The sequence below is a fragment of the Dichomitus squalens genome (genome assembly GCF_000275845.1).
Source record: "Dichomitus squalens LYAD-421 SS1 unplaced genomic scaffold DICSQscaffold_2, whole genome shotgun sequence".
Lineage (NCBI taxonomy): Eukaryota > Fungi > Basidiomycota > Agaricomycetes > Polyporales > Polyporaceae > Dichomitus > Dichomitus squalens.
Genome location: NW_006766884.1, coordinates 165516 through 187220, shown reverse-complemented (window position 1 = coordinate 187220; position 21705 = coordinate 165516). Strand labels below are relative to the sequence as shown.

Here is a 21705-nt window from a genome sequence, read left to right as displayed (position 1 = left end):
CTCGAGTATCTATGCAAGGTGTATTCGTTGCCCTCCGTCCTGCCACATGCCTGCCAGGAACTTCGAGACCTACTGGCGCTGCATGTCCTTGCCGTATGTGGAGTCAGTCTTGGGTCCCGGCGAAAATCTCTTGGGCCAGTGCCGGACCATATACTACCTCCGGTACAGATCTTCAGCTCACTATCACTACTCCAGCCAGTGATTTGCGTCGAAATATCCGGATGCCTACCGCCGACTCTCCAGTGCTCTGACTCTCAGAATTCAATCCGTGTGGGTAAGGCACACGTCTGGATCCTCCCGCACGCATCGTGGGGCTACACATCGATCCGGACACTCATGGAGTCCGTTCGGAGTCGATACTACGCGCCTAGGTCTGTAGCACATGGTCCCCAGAAGACCTCCGCTGCACCTTTGGCCGCTCAACTCTCAACAGATTACCTAGCTCCACGTCTGCCCCCGAGGCCCCTCTGGAGAGCACCTCATCTCCGGTGTGCACCGTTCAGACGAGCCCTATCTGCACCCAAGCCCTGGACTCATGGGCATCGACGCCGGACGATCACCACAGCTATTCCCCCATCCCCATCCTCTGCAACGCGACATCCGGGCACTGTGTACGTAAGGTCTCTGCACCCAGGCGCACGCGCATCACACACTCCGCGGGCACGCCGCCAGAAATGCAGGTCGCTGAAAGGGAGAACGGCGTTTCTTCCTAACTTGAGCAGCCGACGTTTACCTCGACGGAGTACGCATATGCTCTCCTATTGCGAGGCGCGGTTCGGAAGAGTGCGGTGGACAGCTGTGTCCCATTCCCGTTCCCGCAGTCAGGAGAGAGATGGTGACTTGAAGCCGTGGCACCGGAAACGAGGCCCACAGCTGTGCCGGGCTCCCCTGGACTCACGAAACTCCGGAGGTGGGAACCATATCAGGCGTTTGGGGACTCCGAGGGTAGCCACTGGCTGCCAGTCGGGTTGCCCGACAATTTACGTTCATCAGGTATCTGTGAAAGATACCCGCTACCAGCCACGATGTGCGGGTGCTTAACGACCGCGCGCGGTACTCATCGGCCAGTCTTGCGAGCGGTATTCACCTAAAACCCTACGGGATCCAGCGAGGCGATGCACGCGTAGAGGACGTCGTCGGAAGGAGGCGCTTGGCCGTAGCTTTCGCAAGGGCTGCCGCGCCTCCCTCGAAGCGATGGTTGCTGGTCCCGCTTCACGCTGTCGTCTTCTCGCCGCTACGAGCTCCTTGCAGCAAATATACAGCGTGTGTCTCCTGTCGCGGGCTGGAAGCTCGTGGATTCGAAATGCACCGGCAGGTGGTCGGATAGCGTCTGGGAATGGGCCGCCATGGGCTTCCTCTCCATCCGGACATGTGGCACCACTGCCGGACGTCTTGTTCGCCTGCCTCTCACTTTTCCTATGCTGGATGCTTGCATGGGCTTCCGTCCCTAAGATATTCGACTGAAGAGTACTCACCTGATGCTCACCACGTCGTCTTGCGCGGCACAAATATGGATCCCGTCTATATTTTCTGAATGTTGACTTTTGACACAATCCTGGAACGCGGTACACCCGATGAACATGTGATGGAGACAATAACATGGATGTAACAAGTGTATTTCTCCGGCCGAAGCGTATACATGCCTGACCAGAGCTCGACAAGAATCAAACCGCACTTGCAACAGCGGTAGCGTCTGGAAATACACCAACGAGGACGGAAGGAACAAACCAGGTTCCGTGGCGAATTCCGTCGACTCAATCATGGCGCTCTTGTGAGAGCGTTCACTACACGTCACCAGGCAACGCCATGATAGCATTGCTCAGGTCGACAAGCTGGATGAGCGCCAAGTTGAACTGGTTCAAGTTGCCGGTGTCCCACGAAGTGACGGTCGCAGTAGGGGCCGAAGACGTTCTGGTCGAGCTGGTCGAGGTGGAGCTCGGCGTCGTGTGCGTCGTGCTCGTTGTGCTCGTCGTCGAATGCGACGTAGTGGTGTGGTGCGTAGACGTGGTATGTGTGGTGGACGTGGTGGACGTGGTCTTGTGCGTGGTGTGCGTGGTGGTGGGAGGAGGAGGCGGCGGGGCCTTGGAGGTAGTGTGGGTGGGGGGAGGGGGAGCGGGCGCGTCGCCGGCGCCGAAGACCCACTCCCCGTACACTTCACCGACGGGGAGCCCTCCTGGAACGAGGTACTGGAAGAGGCCGGGGGAGAGGTCAATCGCCGCCCACGGGCACTCCTCGCACTGAGTACGCGGAAGATCAGAGCTGCAGAGGTGACCGGAGAGGAGGCAGAAATGAAGGACGCACCTCGTCGGTGATCTTGGCTTTGGCGGACTTGCCTTGATAGGTGATGGTGATCTCCTCATAGCAGTGCGAGCCCCCATCCCATTGCTATTGCGCACGCGGGTCAGTTGAGCATACGCTCGTCTTTCGTGTGACAGGCTGAGGTGTAACTGACATGGGTGTTCAACGCGACGATCTGGAATGAACAGCACACAGATATATCAGCTCGTGACCATTTCGGTATGTGGCGCGCTTTTCACTCACGAAGTCGCTGTCATGATCGAACGAGCCGCAAGCATTCACCCCGACCGGGAAGTAGGTGAAGCGCGTGTTGTCGAAGCGCTTCTGGACGTGGCCATCGCGCTCGGAGAGGTTGACGGCGAGATCACGGTGAGCATGGTTGAGCCCGCGGTGTTTGTGCGAACCGTCGGCGAAGACAAGAGCAGAGGCCAGAGTAACGCAAAGGAGAGTGGACCGGAAATGACGGGCGAGGGTGAACATGGTGTAAAGACTGGCAGGGTGGCGGAGGCCTACAACTCTTGAGTTGACTTCAGCGATGTGGGGGACGAGAAGGATCGTGAAGGTAGTGGTCGGCCCGGTCGACTTAGGAAAGACTGGGATCAGACGGAGAGTAAGGCCCGGGGTGAGATTGATGAGTATTGGTGAACAAGGAAACCGGCTTCGGGCTGACGATGCCGGCAACAGTCCGAGAATGCTCGGTCAACACAGCGTGTGCCTGATCGATTGTTCATCGAAGTCCAAACTGCTTGAATCCTCCCAAGAATCAAGATGGACGTACGTCGGGCGTCTGATGTGCGCCCAGTGGTCCTCCGTCTGCGTGAACTGTGCGATCGACTATAGTGTGGTGTTCTCCTTGTAGGCTTCTCGCTAGCTTTGTGAATCTGTAAATAGGTTTGGTTCAACGATTCAAGAAGCTCGTCTGAGATGTCTCCTACCACTTCCGTGGCTATGCCTTAGCGGTCCCACGTCGGCAAGATATACCGTCGATATCATATACCCGTCGATTCACCTGACCGCTGCTCACCCTGCCCATCTCAACTCCCTTCTCATGCGGCTCACGAATTACCGGTCTTGGCTGCAGGTATATGAAGGTTCAGCCACGGAATGCGCAACCCACCTGACAATTGGCCGCTTGTTGCAAACTCTTCCAAACCTCTCTCATCCAACCACAATATCCACTGCGGGATAGACATGCGCTGTAAGTCTTACCTTCCAAACTGTATGGCACGTGTGCCGCTGATGGACGAAATCGTCAACTGCATAGACGAAGCGGGACAATGTACTAGATTCTGGTATATCATACGTATCCATCCTGATGAGGGAATGGAGATTTCAGAACGGAACCAGGCCGCATATCATATGAGGATGGGGACAGCGGAATGATGCGATAACTTCGACAACCAGGCAGGCTTCGGGCGCGGTACCTTTCTGGGTATATGCGCAGGCATTCTAGGCGGACCATGCTTACTCGGCATCGCTGGGCGAAGCCAAGATAGCGTTGCTCAGGTCGATGAGCTGGATGAGTGCCAAGTTGAACTGGTTCAGGTTGCCGGTGTCCCACGAAGTGACCGTCGCGGTGGGGGCTGACGAGGTGGTGGACGGGGTGGTGGACGAGGTGGTGGACGTCGACGTCGACGTCGACGTCGGTGTCGTGCTCGTCGTGCTCGTCGTCGAGTGCGTGGTGGAGGTGAAGTGCGACGTGGACGTCGTGTGGGTGGTCGACGTCGTCTTGGGCGTGGTGTGCGTGGTAGTAGGAGGGGGAGGGGGAGGGGTCGAGGAAGTGGTGGGGGTAGGCGGGTCGCCGCCGCCGAAGGACCACTGGCCGTACACTTCACCGGCGTCGAGCCCCCCTGCGAGGAAACTGAAGAGGCCAGGCGACAGGTCGATCGCCGCGTAGGGGCATTCCTCGCACTTCGCACAGAAGCGATGAGCTCTGCTGCCTGTGAAGCAGGAGGAAGGCGGCGGTGAAGCACGTACCTCGTCGGTGATCTTGGCTTTGGTGGACTTGCCTTGGTACGAAATGGTGATTTCTTCGTAGCAGTGTGAGCCGCCATCCCATTGCTATAACACGTTAGCGTCAGACCGTCAGCATACACACATGTTGTATGGAAGGCTGGGTCGATGGGACTGACGAGTGCGGTCAACGCGACGATCTGAAGTGAAGGGTAGACAAGATGTAAGGATGTCATCATGGCGACATGCAGCACGTCCTTCACTCACGAAGTCGTTGTCATGGTCGAACCCGCCACAAGCATTCTGGCCGACTTCGAAGTAAGTGAAGCGTGTGTTGTCGAAACGCTTTTGAATGTGGCCGTCGGGCTCAGTGAGGTTGACAACGAGATGACGGTGAGCATGGCTGAGCCCACGGTGTTCGTGAGAACCGTCGGCGAGGACAAGAGCAGAGGCCAGCGCAGCGAAAAGGAGAGTGGACCGGAAACGACGGGCGAGGGTGAACATGGTGTAACGACGGGTGGCAACAGAGACTCGGGTTGGGCTTTGGTGGGGAGGCGGGGGACAAGAACGAGTGTGAAGGGAGAGGACGGCCGAGGGGATCTAGGGACGATATTACACGGGTAGTACGAGTCAAGGGGAACGAGCGTCGAGCAGACGACGACGTCGGCGGTGGCGGCGGGGGCAGCCTAGACAGGCATATTCGTAGCCAATCGCGTTCTCCGTCTGTCAATCGTGACCGTCCTTCAAACGCGTATCCTTGGCGCCCGTCGCTTCGTCCGGACCTCCGTCTGCGCGTCCGTCTGCCCTGTGCTTGTAGCTTCTCGTCGGCCCATTTGTTTCTGCAACGGGTTTCAGTACAAGATTTCGCAAAGCTAGTCTGAAATGTCCGCACCACCATTCCCGTGGCTTCGTCTCACGCTGTCCACCGTCGGCAGTGCGTACAATCCATCTAACTGTTCTCATCCCTTCCCTCACGACTTCTCTGGTGATACCGCTCGCTAGTCATTGGCGTTGGCTACATGATCATGAAAGGTCCGTCATGGAATGTTAAACTCACCCTGCCATCCACTACTCATCGCAAATTGTCCCGAACCCCCCCCTCTTCCAGCCACCGTTCCCACCCCGGAACAGACGTACGCCGTAAGTCTGTCCTCCATCATATAATGCTCTGTGCTTCCAGAACGGTGCACATGGTCTTGCATGGGAACCCGTCAATCAATGACTCGACTCACCATGATCCCGGATCGCCTACAGGCCATGTCCCCGGACCTGAGACGAAAGGTCGACGCGAACCGTGCAGCAAGGTTAGCAAGAGAGACCGCGACCAAGGCGCAGGAGAACGCGCAGGTGAGTGGACGATAGAGCGTCGCGTGCGCAGCAGCTGATGCCGGGCTCGGCACCCCTTCCCCGCACTATGTCTCGTAGTCAATCGACCCCGACTCGCAGAAGCCAATATGGGCGGACAAGCCGCGGCCATAGCCTGAACACACCCGCTCCCGTCCAGTGCTCCCTCCCTGTATCATAGTCTCCGCCTCTCGCATACAGCCCCTAATGGATGGTCTCTTGACACCTACACCACTTAAAATTCAAAGACCGACATGGACTGTCGTGGCGCAGAGCGAAGACAAGACGGCAGCAATGCCTCGCCATGTATAGCACATTGAGATTATACATTATACACCACGTAGGGTAAGGTAAAGGTACAGCCGTACGAGAATACAGCGACCGCCGAGGCCAATCCACTAACTTAACCTGTAAAATAGACCCACATATATCAATGAACGACGAGCCCTCCCTGTCGCTCTGCAAAGAGCGGACAAGCGAGCGCGTGAGAGCTGACAGCAACGAGTAGCAACGCAACGAGCGACAGCAGTGAGATAGGTATGTCAATCCAGATAAAGACCGTCGTAATCCACGGCGGAAACGTCGTCAAGAACGATGCTCAGTTGAACCACCAGTTGCCGTATATGACACCCTCGTCCGTAGGCGCAAGGCGCGCGAACAAAGGGCGCGAGAGATCGGCCTGCGTGCCCTGACATCCTGGGCACTACGAACGCGCATACGGTCAGCCTCAGAGACGCACGCAAGCGCAATGGCCATACCTCGTCGGTGACCGTCGCCTCGACCTGCTGGCCGTCGTACTCGACGGTAACTTTCTTGTAGCAGTGAGCTCCGTTGTTGAATTGCTGAAGCAAACCATAGTCGTCAGCCTTCCGTTGAATTCCCGTAAAATCCATCGGAGCGAACGTACCGCAGGGCTCAATGCAATGATCTGTAAGCGATGACCGAGAATCGAAAACACCGTAAGCCAAGCCGTTTCACCACTGTCGCTCGCCTCTCACAACGTGGTGAGGTGAGAAGCGGGGTCTGATTTATTCACTCACGTAGGCGGTGTTCGAATCGGTAGATCCGCACGCGTTCTCGCCTGCGTCGTAGTACGTGAAGCGGGACCCCCCGTCACGTACCGCAATCTGGCCACCTGCAGCGGCCGAGGGCGGAACGCCCTTGAACGGCGCGGCGAGTGCGAGTGCGGCAAAGAGCGCGGGGACAACGAAGAGCAGGGAACGGGTGGCGGTTGCGAACATTTTGTCTTCCAGGTGTACGGTTAGTAAATGGGCGTGTGTCCGGATGTCGGGGCGCGTGTTACGTTTTGAAAAAGAGTGTGGGTTGCGAGGACGAAGTGCGTTCCGCGAAGACGGTCGTATTCCAGACGCAGACCGCGGTAGTGGGGTCGAAGAGAGGTCGATGAGGACACGTCGCGCAGGCGCAGATTATATATCTTACGTCCCCCGTCATCCTGCGCTCTGCCTGGACCCTGCAACGGACGCGCCCGCTCCCCGGGACGGAAGGGTCGAGGCGATGCCCGAGGCCTCCACGCTCCCGGCGGGCGTAAAACGTGTGCTGCGGATCAGTCGCACGCCGAACGCGGGCTCGGAAGGCCTCAAACGCCTGAGATGCGAGTCGGCCGAGGGATCCATGTTGGAGAAGCGGGACCGTCCGCCTGGAGACGCAATTCAATGCGCGGAGGTAAGTACGCGCGCGATGTGAAAGGTGACGCGCATGTCCGGGCCTTCTTTGTGGGGTCGCTGGGGTAGGGCTCGCTGAGGCTTGGCATTGTCCTGGATGCCGTCCGAGGCAGGATTGCCTTAGGATCTCGAGGTTCACCATACTCCCCGTGGGGGTCCTCTGCAGAGTGTGGAAAGGCATGTGAGCTATCTGTGAACTCACAACCTCCCGCAAGATAGACACAGGATCGCACATTACCTCACTGGTTTCTCAGCACGGCGACCCAATCACGGCTGGATAACGTGAGCGATGCTCACCTCGTTGTGCGACGAAGTTCCGGTGCATGAGCGAGGCATGTGAGGCTATGCGAGACTTGAATGTATTCGGCATGCACCCGAACCTCGGCTGCGAGCATGGCGGGATGAGCAAAACCCGCGCTCTCGACACACATAACACAACTGACGGGACGAGACGTCGCGGAATCCTTGTCTCCGGACTCTGGTCGTCAACGGAAGGACCCCGCCGGTCCACGACGTTGATTCTAGACTGTAGGCAGCAGCTAGAAGAGGAACGTGAGAGGCCGCGGTCGTCAGGTCCGGGCATCATGGCCACGCAGACTGAGAGGTGAACGAGAAAGAGCGTTAGGGTAAACTCGGAGTCCTACATCGGGAGTTGAGCACATGTTTGTTGGGCGCAACAGACATGTCAACCTTAGTACTCGGTCGCCGGTCGGGGATTGAACGGACCTGGTTGGCCAGAAGGCTGACTATAAGTGCCGACCTCAGATCAAAAACCGTCCAACTCTCTTAGGCAGTCCTTGACCACGGACTTGGGGGACAGAGGACACGGTCACTTGTTCCGTGACAATGCGTGTTCGTGACATATCACGTCCGTGGCCCAGCAAGATATCTGGTGCTTGTATTGCTTGCATCTCGGGACTTGAAGCTTGCAACTCGCGGCCCGGGACAGTGCAGCGACAGACAGGGATTATTCGAGAGTTATACACAATTTCACAACACGATGATGGGGGATGAAAGGATCGTGATTCTATACATTGACGTGGAAGGTGCGTGAGAGGGGAGGGAGTATGGAATACAGCGCACGGGAGGGATATGACCGGACACATGGAAGAGTGTGAAAGCGAAGAGATAGTGTCCTTGCGGCCGGTGGTAGGATCATCTTCGTAAGAAGGCGATGCGATGCGGTCTTCGGGGCGCAAGAAGATCGTAGTATCGTGAATGTCCGACTCAAAAACGGTGATGGATCACAAATCTAGAAGGCTGAAAGACTACATGCGAAACAACAGGCTGAGCCATGTCAATGAATGGTAGCACAAATACCACTCACATGAGAGGCGCCAAAGCATAATGTACAGCGGTAGACGGGGATGGCTCAGGCTGCAGCTGGAGTGCTTGGATCCTCCTCCACCGCAGAAGTTGAGGGAATAACGACATCCAGCAACGGTTTGCTCGAGACTGAGGACTCGGGCGACGACGGCAGGACGTTATAAGAGGAAGAGGAAGCCGATGATGCGAATGACGGAGGGTCTGCCAAGGAGGGCCGAGTCGATGTTTGATCAGTCGCCTGAGGTTCGAACGATTCTGCCATTGTCGGGATGCTACCCGTCAATAGTGGGGGAAGCGTTGGGGGTCCGGAGTCGCCCTCCGTGGTAGCAGCAGACGTCAGGGTAGTCTCTGCTAGTTGATCAGACGCCTCTCGCTCGGAACTACGACTCGTAACGGCAGAGGCAGTAGGCGCAGTGGTTTGAACAGCCGCTTCAACATCCGAGTGCGATGAAGGTGAAGATCTACCGCTTCGGCGCCCAGGAGAGTGATCTGCACTTGGACCGCTTGGTATGGGCGAAAGGAGACTAGGACTTGACGAATGAGGGACATGGCTAGAGAGCGACGTTCGAGAGGGTGGAGTAGAGGCTGCGTCGTGAGCGGGCTGGGCAGTGGACTCGGATGATTCACTCGGCGCAGGTTCAGTTGTGGGACCGGACTCCGATGAGGCGGCAGGGCTATCGGAAGACCTTGCACCATTCCCTTCCGCCGCCGCCGCAGCGGCTTGCTCTCTCTGCTTCTTCGCCTCTTCTTCTTGTTGACGACGTTGTTGCTCCTCGTGCTCCAGCAATGATAAGCGCATCGCCTCCATAACCATGAGCTTTTGTATGACTCGTCAGCATTGTGTTCCGTATGCGCATGCATCAACTTACCTCCTCCAAATCCTGGCCCCCGAGGCCCATGTTACCGAGGAACTGGCTGAGCTCTTGGTTCTGCTGCCTGCGTCTCGCCCTACGACTTCCCCGATCCCCGTTACCCTCGGGCGCCTCAGATCCACCCTCCTCCGTGGGAAGCGCATGCACGCGACCACTAGTGACGCCGACGGGGATGAGTCGGTCGCCGACCTGACGCATGATGATGCGCCTGTTTGCGCGCCGTTGGACGGCAGCGCGGACTGCGGCCAATTTCGCCTCCCAATCAGGGTGTATGTGGTCTTGAAATTCCAAGGAGACGACACAACATTCATGGATCGTGAGCGCTCGGGATGGCTTGCGTAAGTGTTATGTTGCACTCACCGACACTAACGACTTCTGGGTCGTTGTGGCCGAAACTCTTCCTCCGACGTTTCATTGCATTCGAAGGGTTGGTACCGGCATCGGACGTTGCCTTCGGAGAGTCAGGCCATGACGGCGGCGTCTTTGACGCCGAGCAACATAAAGGATGAATTAATAAATCAGGTTCTTGTTGCTGCTGGGGTTGATACTCACCGCCCCCTCGCTGCCAAGTCCAGCACGCCATGGCGGTGGAGTGTAGACGACCCCAAAGTTCTCTTGGACGCAGTACGGACAAGCAGCCGGCTCCGAAACTAGATGCGTGGTAGTAGGATCCGCTCTCTTGATTTGCACGAAACATTCCGTGCAAATGGCTTGGTCGCAACATCGCGAACGATTGATATTCGGCGGATAATACTACGCGCCCGTGTAAGAGGGCGGCCCCAGGGGAGAGTGCAGCCATCGGAACGCACCAAGAAACAGATCGGGCACTCTATAGCTCCGCGGTAAATCGCTGCCTCGGGATTGCGGCCAGGCTCCTTCACAGCGCTGGGTCGCTTGGCGTGTCCCCTGGTGAGGCTGGAGCTAGCTGACTCGGCGCGTGAGGGCTCGCCGCCGTCCACTTCGGGAGGCTCCTTGCGCGCAGCTAGTATCTGTTCATCATCCCAAGACTCTTCATAGTCTTCCAACGGACGGTAGAAGGGTGCGAGCCTGCGCTCAACGATGAGTTGCGTGACGATAGCCTGATTCCAGTCGCGCGGGCCCGTATAGATGCCCTGCGGGGTAAGATACCCGAAATCGACGGTCTCCTCGTGGTGACCGCGGCCGGAGGAGGCACTATTGCCCATGATTAGAGAAAAGGGAAACACACGAGAGGAGATGTGGCCGTCGAGGAGGAAAGTGGCAAGCGTCGTGCTCGAGACACCGCCGGGATTGCGAGCTGTCGTCACAGGACGGTGACGGGTTCTGACCAACGCCCGTTGCGGCCGACCGCTCTCTAGCGCTCTCTCTCCGGCTAACACCGACCTCAACCTCGCTTGACTTAGCCTTTTCATCCCGTTGCATATGTAGGTCGTATTCTTTTCTTCCAGGGTCCTATCTCATTTCGAAGTCAAAATCGGTCTCTCACAATTTTAGGCGATTACGGCGGGACAGAGGACCGTCAGAGATGTCCCGAGATAGCATGCATTGTCACGGCTCGGACAACGTGACCGAAGTAGCCTGAGGAAGGACTCTCGTCGAACTTGGACTTGGTATTAGTGCCAGCTTCTGCTTCCAGGATCCAGCACAGGTCTCCCAGTGTCGTCTCGACGTTGTTCCAAGGGCAACAAGTGTTGAGACTGGCTGACAGTGATTCGTGCAAAGGCGTCAAACAGATCAGAACCCCACTCCTAAGGTCAATTGAGCAAGTAGATCACAATAATCTGTACGGGGTACGATCTGCGCAGGCTGTGACTATCACCGCGTGAAGAGTCACTGTTTGGAGGGAAGAGAACATGGGGGAGTATGAGCACATACGTCTCGTATTCTCACCGTATTCCCGCCACACACTCTCACAATCGAGAATGTGCATATATATAATCTGCCGCAGATCCCCGTATCATCTTAGTTATGTTCCCTGCACTTTCTCTGTTGTGAATCTGGGATTGCTACCACGAAGTGCGGGCTAGGGCTATCTGTTGACATCCCAGTACTTCATCAATGTGTCAGCGCTTCTGTCGTCTTATCCTGCGTGCTCCCCTGCCCATTCGCGAGCTCACATAGGACCCCATACCCTGTGCGCGGTCAACATTTAGACACACAGTTCCAATAAAACATGTATTGCTGGTCCGTATGCACCACAGAGGGACGTGCGGCCGGATGAAAGCTAGCACGCGGCTTCTAGAACACCTGCTAGCCGTGAGGATCCTTGAGGGAAGCTGGGGCCGCAAGCAGCACATATGCGTCTCTTTGTGATTGACGTCTGTGGAGCTTAGACCTGCAAGCAGACTGAACAAAACTTTCAGGAATCGCACGCGTGTGACTTTGCTCCTCCACCCACACCCACCATGGCCGACCCAGCGGCCGATCAGCCAAACCAAAACCTTCAGCCCCTCGATGACCAGCTCCTGGATAGCACCGTCGCGGAGCTCCAAGACCTCCGTAGCGCAATCGAAAATCATAAGACGAACGAAATCAAAGCGCTGCGCGTTCTCTGGGAGGAAAATAAGGAGTTGCGGGAGGAGTTGAAGACCATCACCGTGAGACTGGCGCTCCTGGAGTCGCTCTACGGTGTCGAGGAGGAGGGTGAGGACCAAGAGGAGGGAGACGGAGATGAGGGTGCAGAGGCGGTGCGCGAATGTATGCGAGAGGGTACGGGGTGAGGGTACAAGTGAGGCGCCGTCAGGCCCAGTCCAGGAGAGCGTTGACGCGATCCGGGAAAGCAAGGAGCTGGTAGGCGACAACACAATCAAGGTCAGCATTTGCAGAAATAACATGGTTCATGCAGCACACTCACAACAATGGCCTGTATTGCAGTGCGTGGAGAACACTACATATCAGCAGGTCCTCTGTGTTCAGAGTCTGGTGGAGAAGAATTAAGGGGAACGAGGGGTGGCCGACAGACCCCCCCCCCCGAACACATATACGATGCAGCGTCACGATGCAATGTAGCGTGTATAGGATGTCGTCTGCAGACTCGATGCATGTCTTTCAAAGTTAGTGTGCAGCACGCTCGTGTGGTTATACCTTGGGAACCAGAGGACTGGGGTGTAGGATGAACGACAACATCCGCAACCAATAGCCTCCAGACAATGTTCTCTACCAGCCGTTTTGAGTTCACATAGTGTAAGCGTGGAGGCACGTAGCCAAGCTCCGGGCTTTACTCACGGTCGCCGAAAGCATGGGCGCCTCCGGCCAAGAAAGTGCCTGCACCCACACCCACGGATGAGCAAAACTTCACATCCTTCGCACGAAAAGCATTGCGAAGGTGAGAGGGATAGTAAGACTGGCTGAGGAGGTTTCTCAGGAAAGAGAAAAGAGCACAGCTGGAACACGCTGGAAAGGGAGTGCCTTTCCACGCCGGTGACAGCCCGGGAAGCAGACGGACAAGCCGGGGAATTCGCCACGTCAGCTTAAGCGAGCGCGTCTTTGATATATACCGGCTGCATAGCCGAGAAGCTTTCTCTCCACCAGTTCCAGACCGCATACATTCTCTTTTCTTTCCTCGCTCGGCTTTCCCCTTCTTTACTCGCTCGTTGCACGCTGCTTGCGCGCTGAGCTAACTGCCCGGCGACATGGAAACCCCTTGGACAGCAACAGAAGAGGAGGTACTGCAGTACTATGCCGTGGATCAGACACGAGGCTTGACCTCGGACGCTGCGGCGAAACATGCTGAGCTTTACGGCAAAAATGGTACGTACGCTATCTATCCTTGTACCATCATGTATGAATCCTAACATTGCGTTAGAATTGCCGGAGGACCCGCCAACACCCCTCTGGGAGCTCATTCTCGAACAATTCAAGGACCAGCTAGTACTCATACTTCTCGCATCAGCGGTTGTCTCGTTTGTTCTTGCGTTGTTCGAGGAATCGGATGGGTCAAGCTGGTGGAGCGCATTCGTCGAGCCCCTCGTCATTCTGCTCATTCTTGTCGCCAATGCGACCGTTGGTGTGATTCAGGAAACCAATGCGGAGAAGGCCATTGACGTTGGTGCAGTCACCCCATGCAGTACGCCTGGTATACTCACACAGGTTCCACAGGCTTTGAAGGAATATTCTCCGGACGAGGCGAAGGTTTTACGCGATGGAGAGTGGACGCGTATTCATGCCACCGAGCTTGTTCCGGGGGACATCGTCTCGGTCGCGGTCGGCGACAAGATTCCTGCTGACTGCAGGCTGCTCTCTGTCTCTTCCACGAGTCTTCGTGTTGACCAGGCTATCTTGACCGGGGAGAGCGTCAGCGTGAGCAAGACCGTTGAGAGGATTGCGGACGCTAAGGCTGTGAAGCAGGACATGACCAACATACTCTTCTCGGTGAGTTTTTAGGGGTCATACGTGACTGTCGCATCTAACTCCTAACCTTCTTTGTGTAGGGTACCACCGTCGTAAACGGGAAGGGCACAGCCGTTGTGGTGTTCACTGGCCAGAAGACAGCTATTGGCGACATCCACAAGTCCATTACGTCGCAGATAAGCGAGAAGACACCCTTGAAGCGCAAGCTCGACGACTTTGGTGAGATGCTTGCCAAGGTCATCACCGTCATTTGCGTCCTTGTCTGGCTTGTCAACATCCGTCACTTCTGGGACCCTACGCACCATGGCGTTCTCAAGGGCGCCGTCTACTACTTCAAGATTGCCGTCGCTCTTGCCGTGGCGGCTATCCCGGAGGGACTTGCTGCTGTCATCACTGCCTGCCTTGCTCTAGGAACAAAGAAGATGGCTCAGAAGAACGCGATCGTCCGTAACTTGCCTAGTGTAGAGACACTCGGCTGCACAAACGTCATATGCTCAGACAAGACTGGTACTCTTACTACTAACCAGATGAGTGTATCGAAGGTACGTACTCGTAATTGGTCTCTGCATCGGATACCAATGTCTTCCACATTCAGTTCACCGTAGTCGACATTTCTGGTACTCCCCGGGAATTCCTCGTCGAGGGCACTACCTTCGCTCCTGAAGGGTCGGTTACACCTGCTGATGGCAAATCGTCTGCTGAAGTTCGCCCAGAGCCCCTGTTGCGCCTGGCTGAGATCAGCGCCATCTGTAACGAATCCAAGATTATATACAATGCGGTACGTGTAGCGGCTTCTCGAGCGACTCCGTGGTCTCATGTTCCTCCATGCAGGAGAAGAACTCGTATGCGAATCTTGGTGAGCCCACCGAGGCGGCATTGAAGGTTTTGGCGGAGAAGCTCCCCTGTCCCGACCCCGAAGTTGCGAAGAACCTGCCCTATCTGGCTCCTGCTGCACGTGCTGGAGCAGTCAACGAATACTTCGAGCGCACGATCCCCCGCCTTATGACGTTCGAGTTCTCACGCGACCGCAAGATGATGTCCGTCCTTGCTCGCAGGAATGGTACTGGTGTCCTCTACGCGAAGGGTGCGCCCGAGTCTATACTCGAGCGCTGCACCTCCGTCCTCGTGAACGGCCGTACTATTCCCCTCATTCCTCAGCTCCGCGACGCTCTCCTTCGCAGCACCATCTCCTATGGTAGCCAAGGACTCCGCACTCTGGCTCTCGCCTATGCCGACAACGTCTCCACTGACCTCGCGGACTACAAGGCTGAGACGACCGCCGAATACTCGCGCTTCGAGAAGGACCTCACGTTCGTCTCGCTCGTCGGCATGCTCGACCCGCCCCGCCCTGAGGTCCGTGAAGCCGTCGCGAAGTGTCAGGCCGCAGGCATCCGTGTAATCTGCATCACCGGCGACAACAAGGGAACCGCGGAAACGATTTGCAGGCAGATTGGGATCTTTGGCGAGCACGAGGACCTCACGAGCAAGTCGTACACCGGGCGCGAGCTCGACGAGCTCAGCCCCGAGGAGAAGCTCAAGGCGGTCATGCGGGCGAGCTTGTTCAGCCGTACGGAGCCGAGCCACAAGAGCCAGCTTGTCGACCTTCTGCAAAGCCAGGGACTCGTCGTCGCGATGGTACGTAGGGCGCCTTCCATACGCCCTCTTCCTTATGACTCGTTTGCGTGATTGCTCACTGCATGATCGACGTATAGACTGGAGATGGCGTGAACGATGCGCCTGCGCTCAAGAAGGCAGACATTGGCGTTGCAATGGGGAGCGGCACGGACGTCGCGAAGCTTGCTGCCGACATGGTCCTTACCGATTCGAACTTTGCGACCATCGAGCAGGCCGTGGAGGAGGGCCGCTTAATCTACAACAACACCAAGCAGTTCATCCGCTACCTGAGTGCGTCCGCTTTCCGTAGTGACATTTTCGCAGCTGGTCGGCGACTGATTACGATCCGTCCGTGCACCAGTTTCGTCGAACATCGGAGAGGTTGTCAGCATCTTCTTGACCGTGCTCCTCGGCATGCCGGAGGCATTGATCCCAGTGCAGCTCCTTTGGGTCAACCTTGTCACGGACAGTCTGCCGGCGACTGCCCTGGGTTTCAACCCTCCCGACCACAGCATCATGCGTGTTCCCCCTCGGGACAGCCGCGAGCCCATCGTCGGCAAGTGGCTGTTCTTTAGGTATATGGTCATCGGCATCTACGTTGGCGTCGCGACCGTTGCTGGATACGCATGGTGGTTCGTCTTCTATTCCGGCGGTCCCCAGATCTCTTTCTACCAGCTCGTATGTTTCTCTTCCTGCTTACCGCTACTTTGCTCCCGCTGACATGCGGTCATATTGGTACAGACGCACTTCCATCAGTGCTCAAGCCTCTTCCCAGAAATTGGCTGCGAGATGTTTGCGAACGAGATGGCGAAGCGGGCGACGACGATGTCGTTGTCCATCCTCGTCACTGTTGAGATGTTCAACGCGATGAACTCGCTCTCCGAGAACGAGAGCTTGCTACGACTACCGATCTGGAAGAACCCCTTCCTTGTCGGGGCCATTGCGCTGAGCATGGCTCTGCACGTCGCGATCTTGTATATTCCCTTCTTCACGGTAAGTGTTCTTCCTCGCATGCTTTCCGAGTTTCAAGCTAATGGAGTATCGCGTAGTCCCTCTTCGCCATTACCCCATTGAACTGGACAGAGTGGAAGGCTGTATTATACCTCAGTGCCCCTGTGTTACTCATCGACGAGGTGCTGAAGTTCGTCACTGTGCGTTTTCGTGTATCTTCGTCGTTCGTCAGCCAAGAAGTTAACTGTTGACTGTTCGTAGGCGACTTTTATCTCTCCGCCCTCCAAGATGAAGGTCGACTAGAAGACGCTAAGTAGTAGATACATATATATCATAAGGGATCCTGTAATGACATGTAATGACTGCGATATTAGATGGACGGTATTGCACATCAAAGCTACGTCGCTTTGCATCCGGTCGTCGTTCTTGTGACGTGATTACGGGTGGCAGAGATGTCGTTGCACGTCCACAACGGCTTTGGCTCTGGCGGGCTTAGCACTCGTACCAGGCAGTGTGCGCGATTCAGGAAACGCCTGTCTCACATCTCCCACAGAATCACATGGGATGCGGTGCACCTGCCACACCTCGGCTCTTCAAGACAGGAGGGGAACGATCGCAGACACACCTTGTTAGTCCCCCCTGCGTGCCGATCTAGAACTACCTTCACGAGGCTGACAAGTTGACATTCGTGAAGAGTAGTCCGCCAGCATGACTGCCAGCCGCAGGGATATTCCGTTAGCATATCCTCCGAACAATATAAAAGGTTCCATCATGCGGTGACCCCTCTTCACTCTGAACCCTCATCATCTTCTTATCTTCCCCCCTCATGCCTGCATAAGTTGTCTACGGGATCACTCTACACGTATCATCAATGTACGCATCATACATCTCTTCTGCCGTCTTCTTCCTCCCCTGGTACTAGATGCTCGTTTGGTATGTTTTCTCCGGTGCCGTCTCGTTCTTGTGCATCTCTAACGCGATTTCTGTCCTCCGCCCGTAAAACCAAAAGCGACCAGCATCGTTCACCAGCATGAATCATAGTCTGCACCTCATCCTCCCACTTCGCTACTCTTGGGGCGAGGAAGAGCACAACGCACGACCGTCACTGGAGGTATTGTAAGTAATGCCTTACCACCTCGCCCTGATTCCTTACCTGATACTGTCGACGGTACGCAGCGTCAGGACCCACGCCAGCCATTGGCCAGCCGTAGCAAGTGATACAGTTGCCACCAAAATCGTTCTTCGTGGTCCCTGGCGTATCTCCTCTAGCACTTCCGAGCCGCCGGAGTCTTGGGGTTGTATACCAGGTGGGGCTGACGGACTTGGGCGGTGGCTCCCCCTCGTCTGGTCGGCCCCTTCGGCCTACGAAGACGATGGCGACTGCTTCCCCTTCTCTACCTCGGAACTCTGGGGTAAGATTACGATTGGCATATCCGTGAGACGTACTCTTGAATGACTGGAGCTCTGTTGTATTGTCTCCTCAGGCAAGCCATGGCTAGTCCCCCTTCGCTGGGAGGGCATTACGGGCGTACCGGGGGTCGCGAACGCTCCTCGAGTCTATCCTTCAAAGGCTAAAGCAGGCGAACTCCCGCAATACTGCAGTCACTACAAGATTCCTGTTGGAGATTCGCAACTGGGAGATTCGGGGATCACGCAGAACGAGTAGTCCATAAGCATCGGATGTGTCCTTGCATCGTTGTACTTGGATATACAGAAAACACTTTACTGAGACCGTCGGAATGTGATCGCGAGGAACCCTGCCATATCACCTTCCTGATGAGGCACGATGCACATGAAGAACTGTCCGGCAGCTCAGAGTCTGCCGGTGATCGGGATGGTGGATGACATTCGTCATGAACCGAGCAGCGTTTCGCCAGCCACCGTGCGCAGGGGTATAATGGGTAGTGCAGAACGGCCAGCACTCCTCATCACGAACCGCCACCGAGCCTCCCCACCAAGCATACCATCCTGGCGTTGACCACCAGCATTCATATATGAACGCGCAATATCTCTTCGTCTGCCTAGCAATCTCTTAGTCTCAGCAACATCCACCATAGTCTCCCATGCCTCTGTTCCTGTTCCATCCGACTCGTCCTCCCGACTCGCTATCGAACCGGGGACGGGGCATTCATGCCCGGCGGTCCCAGCCCGCCTTCGAGCTCGCTTTCACCTCCTTTATCACAACAACTTGCTCCGGAATTTCCGCCGTCGACTCCCGGCCAGCCTGAACGGAGAACCTCGCCTACACGCCCTCGAAACGTTGACCTTCCAGGGGGAGGGACACTCAGGTGAGGCCTGCATCGCCTCGCGTTCGGCTAGTGAGCTGACCGCAGCTGCAGAGGGTCAATTCGGCAGCGAAACGGCACGTACGGCGCCATATATGCACGTCCACGGCAGCTTGCCAGGACGGCATGAAGAAGCGTCCATGGCGTCCTCGAGCAACAGTGTTCATCGCTCCCCGCATGGAGCCTAGATGCCGCGAGACGTCGCGGCAGCGCCTAGAGGGGTGCATTCGGTGAGTACCCTCCTCGCCACCCTGTTCCAGCGACTTGGATGGTTGACGCTAGCTCTAAGCTCGTGGTCGCTTTGCGAAGTATACTAGCCGTGGCGCCGCTCGCCGGCCCCATTGGTTTGGGGTCTGTTACCGAGGTTATGTCCAAGTCGTGCGCAAATTTCCAACCAGCCCTCGGCCCTTCGGCCGTGGTCGAGGGCTGATTGGGGACTGCAGCCGGGCTGGACGGGTCGAGGCGGTGATATACGCCAGGTTGTTTGTGGAGGTGTCTGCGGGGCTCATGTCAGTCGGGATAGTAGAAAAGAGAAAAGCCCGAGTCCACTGTTTTCCTGCCGTACTGTATAAACCAAGCGCAGAGCAGGCAAACTCTTTGACTCGTACCGTTTAGACTGGTTTCTGAGCTATCAGGGGTGCCGCTGTGCTGAGTACAGGTGTCGGGCGCTTGATCTGAGCTTGAACCTCACAGGTAAGCGCGCGGCGAAATGAACGGCCGACAAGAATTGGGCACTACTCACCTGCCGGTATCTTACGCGTTCCATAGATGTGACTCGATCTTGAGGCGCAGGATGGTACAGATACTACGGAGGTGATGCAGGGACAGCATACCTGACACAATGGCCTACCCTGACAAGCTCTGGCAGGAGACCCCCCTAATCCGTTCCATCCACATTTCCTCGCTCCTCGGATGCGATGCATACCTGAAGCTGGAAGTGAGGCGTTTCACTTCTCTACTTCTCATTCCGACGACGAACATGACACCGTCTTGGCTGACAACCCCTTCAGAACCTGCAGCCGTCCCAGTCCTTCAAATATCGAGGGGTCTCCCACTTTGCCCAACACGTCCTTCGGATCCATGGACCTGACGCACACCTTGTGATCGCTTCAAGCGGGAACGCGGGCATCGCCGCAGCTTGTGCTGCCAACATCCTGCATTTGATGTGCACGGTGTTCCTGCCCTATGGCGTAAGTCAGGCGACGATCGACTTCATGCGTAAAGAGGGAGCAAAGATCGACATTGGCGGCCAATATTACCACCATGCCTTGCAGCGGGCGCAGGCGGCCGTCGCGGCGGAAGCGAAAGCGTAAGTGATCCCAATAGTTATTGCGCGCTGGCCTGAACTCGGAATCAATGTTACGACAGTGTGATGGTCCCCGGATACGACCACCCTCTGGTGTGGGAAGGGCACGCGAGCATGGTGTACGAGATGAGACATCAGCTTCCGGACGGCGTGAAACCGGACGCTATCTTCTGCAGCGTAGGTGGGGGTGGACTTGCAGGTGGGATCATAGAAGGCTGCAAAGCCGTCGGATGGGATGACGGCAAGTAAGCCCCTGGTATTTTCAGATTCGATCTCACCTTGTTCCATGCATCAGTTCCTCTCGTAACTGCGGAGACGCATGGCTCAAATTGCTTCTACCTTTCTCTGGTAGCGTGTCATCAAGGATTCTACCGGAAGGCATTAGCGCCAAATACAGCGAGGAGCACAATGTAACACTAGCTCACCTGTCTAAACTGACCTCCCGGGCGACTTCCCTAGGAGCAATCTACCCTTCGGGTGCGGTTGTGAGGAAAGCGCTCGATAGAAGCGGAGACGTTAGGAGCTTCTGCGTTCCCGACGAGATGACGATGCAAACCGCCTTGTCCTTTGCTGGTGAGTCCTCATGAAAACTTCTCGGAATGGGAGAAGACCTCACGTTTCGTCATATAATCGCTCCGCTACCCGCTCTGGATTATAGAGGACCACAAGATGTTGGTGGAGCTCGCCTGTGCTGCAGCGCTCTCGCCAGCTTACAATCCTCCTTTATTCCGCAAACTCGTTCCTGGAACCGGCAAGCGAACGACGGTGGTGTTTGTCGTGTGCGGTGGCTCCAAGATCTCGTTGGCCGATATGGAGGAGTACAAAGGAATAATTGCCTCCGAAGTAGCAGCCAGCAAGGAATGGACTGTCGCATGTAACGGGGAGACGGTCTAGGGAAAGACACGGGTCGGTATACCCGCCACGGGCACAGGTACGGGTCAGCAGAAGGTGGACCAGAGTGAAATTCGTACCTGTGGGCGGGTACTCATGTACCCGATGTTGCGTACAGGTAGAACAGGTTGTTGAGTAGGTACCGACTTCGGTCCGGGTCCACAGCGCAAACACGACATGTTCCTTCCTCTTCCTCAATGTGACCACTGTTCACACGCCGTACCATTATGCTCCTGATGCTCGAGATCGAGGTAGTCGAGCTTCACCCCCGGGTCCAGGAGGCTGTCCAAGGTGAGCGTAAGCGCTTTTACTGCTGCCTCCCTCGGCTGACAATCGCAAGAGGCTTGCAATGCACCCAGTCTCGAAATCTCGGCAATGTACTGCAGGTCAAGCTTGAAATTCATCTCTTCAGAGAGTCAGACACGGCTATGTGGTGTGGGGAATTCGGGGAGTTTACGGGCTCAGCGGTAGGGACGGAGGTGTCGATGTCGAGGGAGGTCGTATGTAGGGAGCGGGCGCCGTTGACGTCGGGGCGCACTTGCCACGGAGGGGCATGATGTGATGGACCAGCTATGCGAAGAGCGGGCGTGGTGCACTGGTCGTGTTACACCCGTTCAGCTCTACATTTTCTTGAGTCATAGGTACGTGCCTCTATTTCCCGACTATGTACCCGTACCGGAGCAAACCCGTTCCCGATTAACTCGGATAGTACACACCCGTCCGGGTACGGGTAGGGAACAACTGGCAGATCAGGTGTCACACAGGTAGACCTGTACCTTCATCGTACCACGATGAGGTGGACGGTCACACTATGCTACTACCGTATTGGCGTACAAATAGAACTATAGTGGATA

General features: G+C 56.3%; 7 protein-coding genes across 7 annotated transcripts; 3 read left to right on the top strand and 4 right to left on the bottom strand.

Moving 5' to 3' along the window:
- Positions 1 to 1516: 1516 nt before the first annotated feature.
- On the bottom strand, positions 1517 to 2832 carry DICSQDRAFT_77373 (uncharacterized protein). Its single transcript, XM_007360882.1, has 4 exons — positions 2542 to 2832; positions 2453 to 2473; positions 2302 to 2385; positions 1517 to 2237 (listed from the first exon to the last, which is right to left on the bottom strand). Exons 1-4 carry the CDS (start codon positions 2776 to 2778, stop codon positions 1785 to 1787), a joined length of 795 nt encoding a protein of 264 aa, XP_007360944.1. The 5' UTR covers positions 2779 to 2832; the 3' UTR covers positions 1517 to 1784.
- Positions 2833 to 3567: 735 nt separating this feature from the next.
- On the bottom strand, positions 3568 to 5042 carry DICSQDRAFT_177147 (uncharacterized protein). The gene is made up of 4 exons (XM_007360881.1): positions 4519 to 5042; positions 4431 to 4451; positions 4276 to 4359; positions 3568 to 4209 (listed from the first exon to the last, which is right to left on the bottom strand). The coding sequence occupies exons 1-4, from the start codon at positions 4753 to 4755 to the stop codon at positions 3763 to 3765; spliced, it is 789 nt and encodes a 262-aa protein (XP_007360943.1). The 5' UTR covers positions 4756 to 5042; the 3' UTR covers positions 3568 to 3762.
- On the bottom strand, positions 5026 to 7847 carry DICSQDRAFT_131897 (uncharacterized protein). The gene is made up of 10 exons (XM_007360880.1): positions 7721 to 7847; positions 7575 to 7662; positions 6636 to 7519; positions 6503 to 6523; positions 6354 to 6437; positions 5677 to 6298; positions 5506 to 5598; positions 5358 to 5391; positions 5254 to 5281; positions 5026 to 5185 (listed from the first exon to the last, which is right to left on the bottom strand). Exons 3-6 carry the CDS (start codon positions 6834 to 6836, stop codon positions 6194 to 6196), a joined length of 411 nt encoding a protein of 136 aa, XP_007360942.1. The 5' UTR covers positions 6837 to 7519; positions 7575 to 7662; positions 7721 to 7847; the 3' UTR covers positions 5026 to 5185; positions 5254 to 5281; positions 5358 to 5391; positions 5506 to 5598; positions 5677 to 6193.
- An 802-nt stretch (positions 7848 to 8649) lies between these two features.
- Positions 8650 to 10659, bottom strand: DICSQDRAFT_123867 (uncharacterized protein; the record flags this gene model as incomplete). Its single annotated transcript, XM_007360879.1, has 5 exons — positions 8650 to 9420; positions 9473 to 9753; positions 9836 to 9956; positions 10028 to 10228; positions 10285 to 10659. The coding sequence occupies 5 exons, from the start codon at positions 10657 to 10659 to the stop codon at positions 8650 to 8652; spliced, it is 1749 nt and encodes a 582-aa protein (XP_007360941.1).
- Positions 10660 to 11859: 1200 nt separating this feature from the next.
- On the top strand, positions 11860 to 12174 carry DICSQDRAFT_123866 (uncharacterized protein; the record flags this gene model as incomplete). Its single annotated transcript, XM_007360878.1, has 1 exon — positions 11860 to 12174. One exon carries the CDS (start codon positions 11860 to 11862, stop codon positions 12172 to 12174), a length of 315 nt encoding a protein of 104 aa, XP_007360940.1.
- Positions 12175 to 12980: 806 nt separating this feature from the next.
- Positions 12981 to 16739, top strand: DICSQDRAFT_158909 (calcium-transporting ATPase). Its single transcript, XM_007360877.1, has 10 exons — positions 12981 to 13204; positions 13260 to 13825; positions 13885 to 14346; positions 14400 to 14582; positions 14636 to 15439; positions 15517 to 15709; positions 15780 to 16096; positions 16160 to 16411; positions 16468 to 16569; positions 16631 to 16739. Exons 1-10 carry the CDS (start codon positions 13087 to 13089, stop codon positions 16670 to 16672), a joined length of 3039 nt encoding a protein of 1012 aa, XP_007360939.1. The 5' UTR covers positions 12981 to 13086; the 3' UTR covers positions 16673 to 16739.
- A 2756-nt stretch (positions 16740 to 19495) lies between these two features.
- Positions 19496 to 21143, top strand: DICSQDRAFT_177142 (tryptophan synthase beta subunit-like PLP-dependent enzyme; the record flags this gene model as incomplete). The annotated part of the gene is made up of 5 exons (XM_007360876.1): positions 19496 to 19591; positions 19665 to 19963; positions 20023 to 20201; positions 20256 to 20533; positions 20619 to 21143. 4 exons carry the CDS (start codon positions 19496 to 19498, stop codon positions 20372 to 20374), a joined length of 693 nt encoding a protein of 230 aa, XP_007360938.1. The 3' UTR covers positions 20375 to 20533; positions 20619 to 21143.
- Between the last annotated feature and the right edge of the window lie 562 nt (positions 21144 to 21705).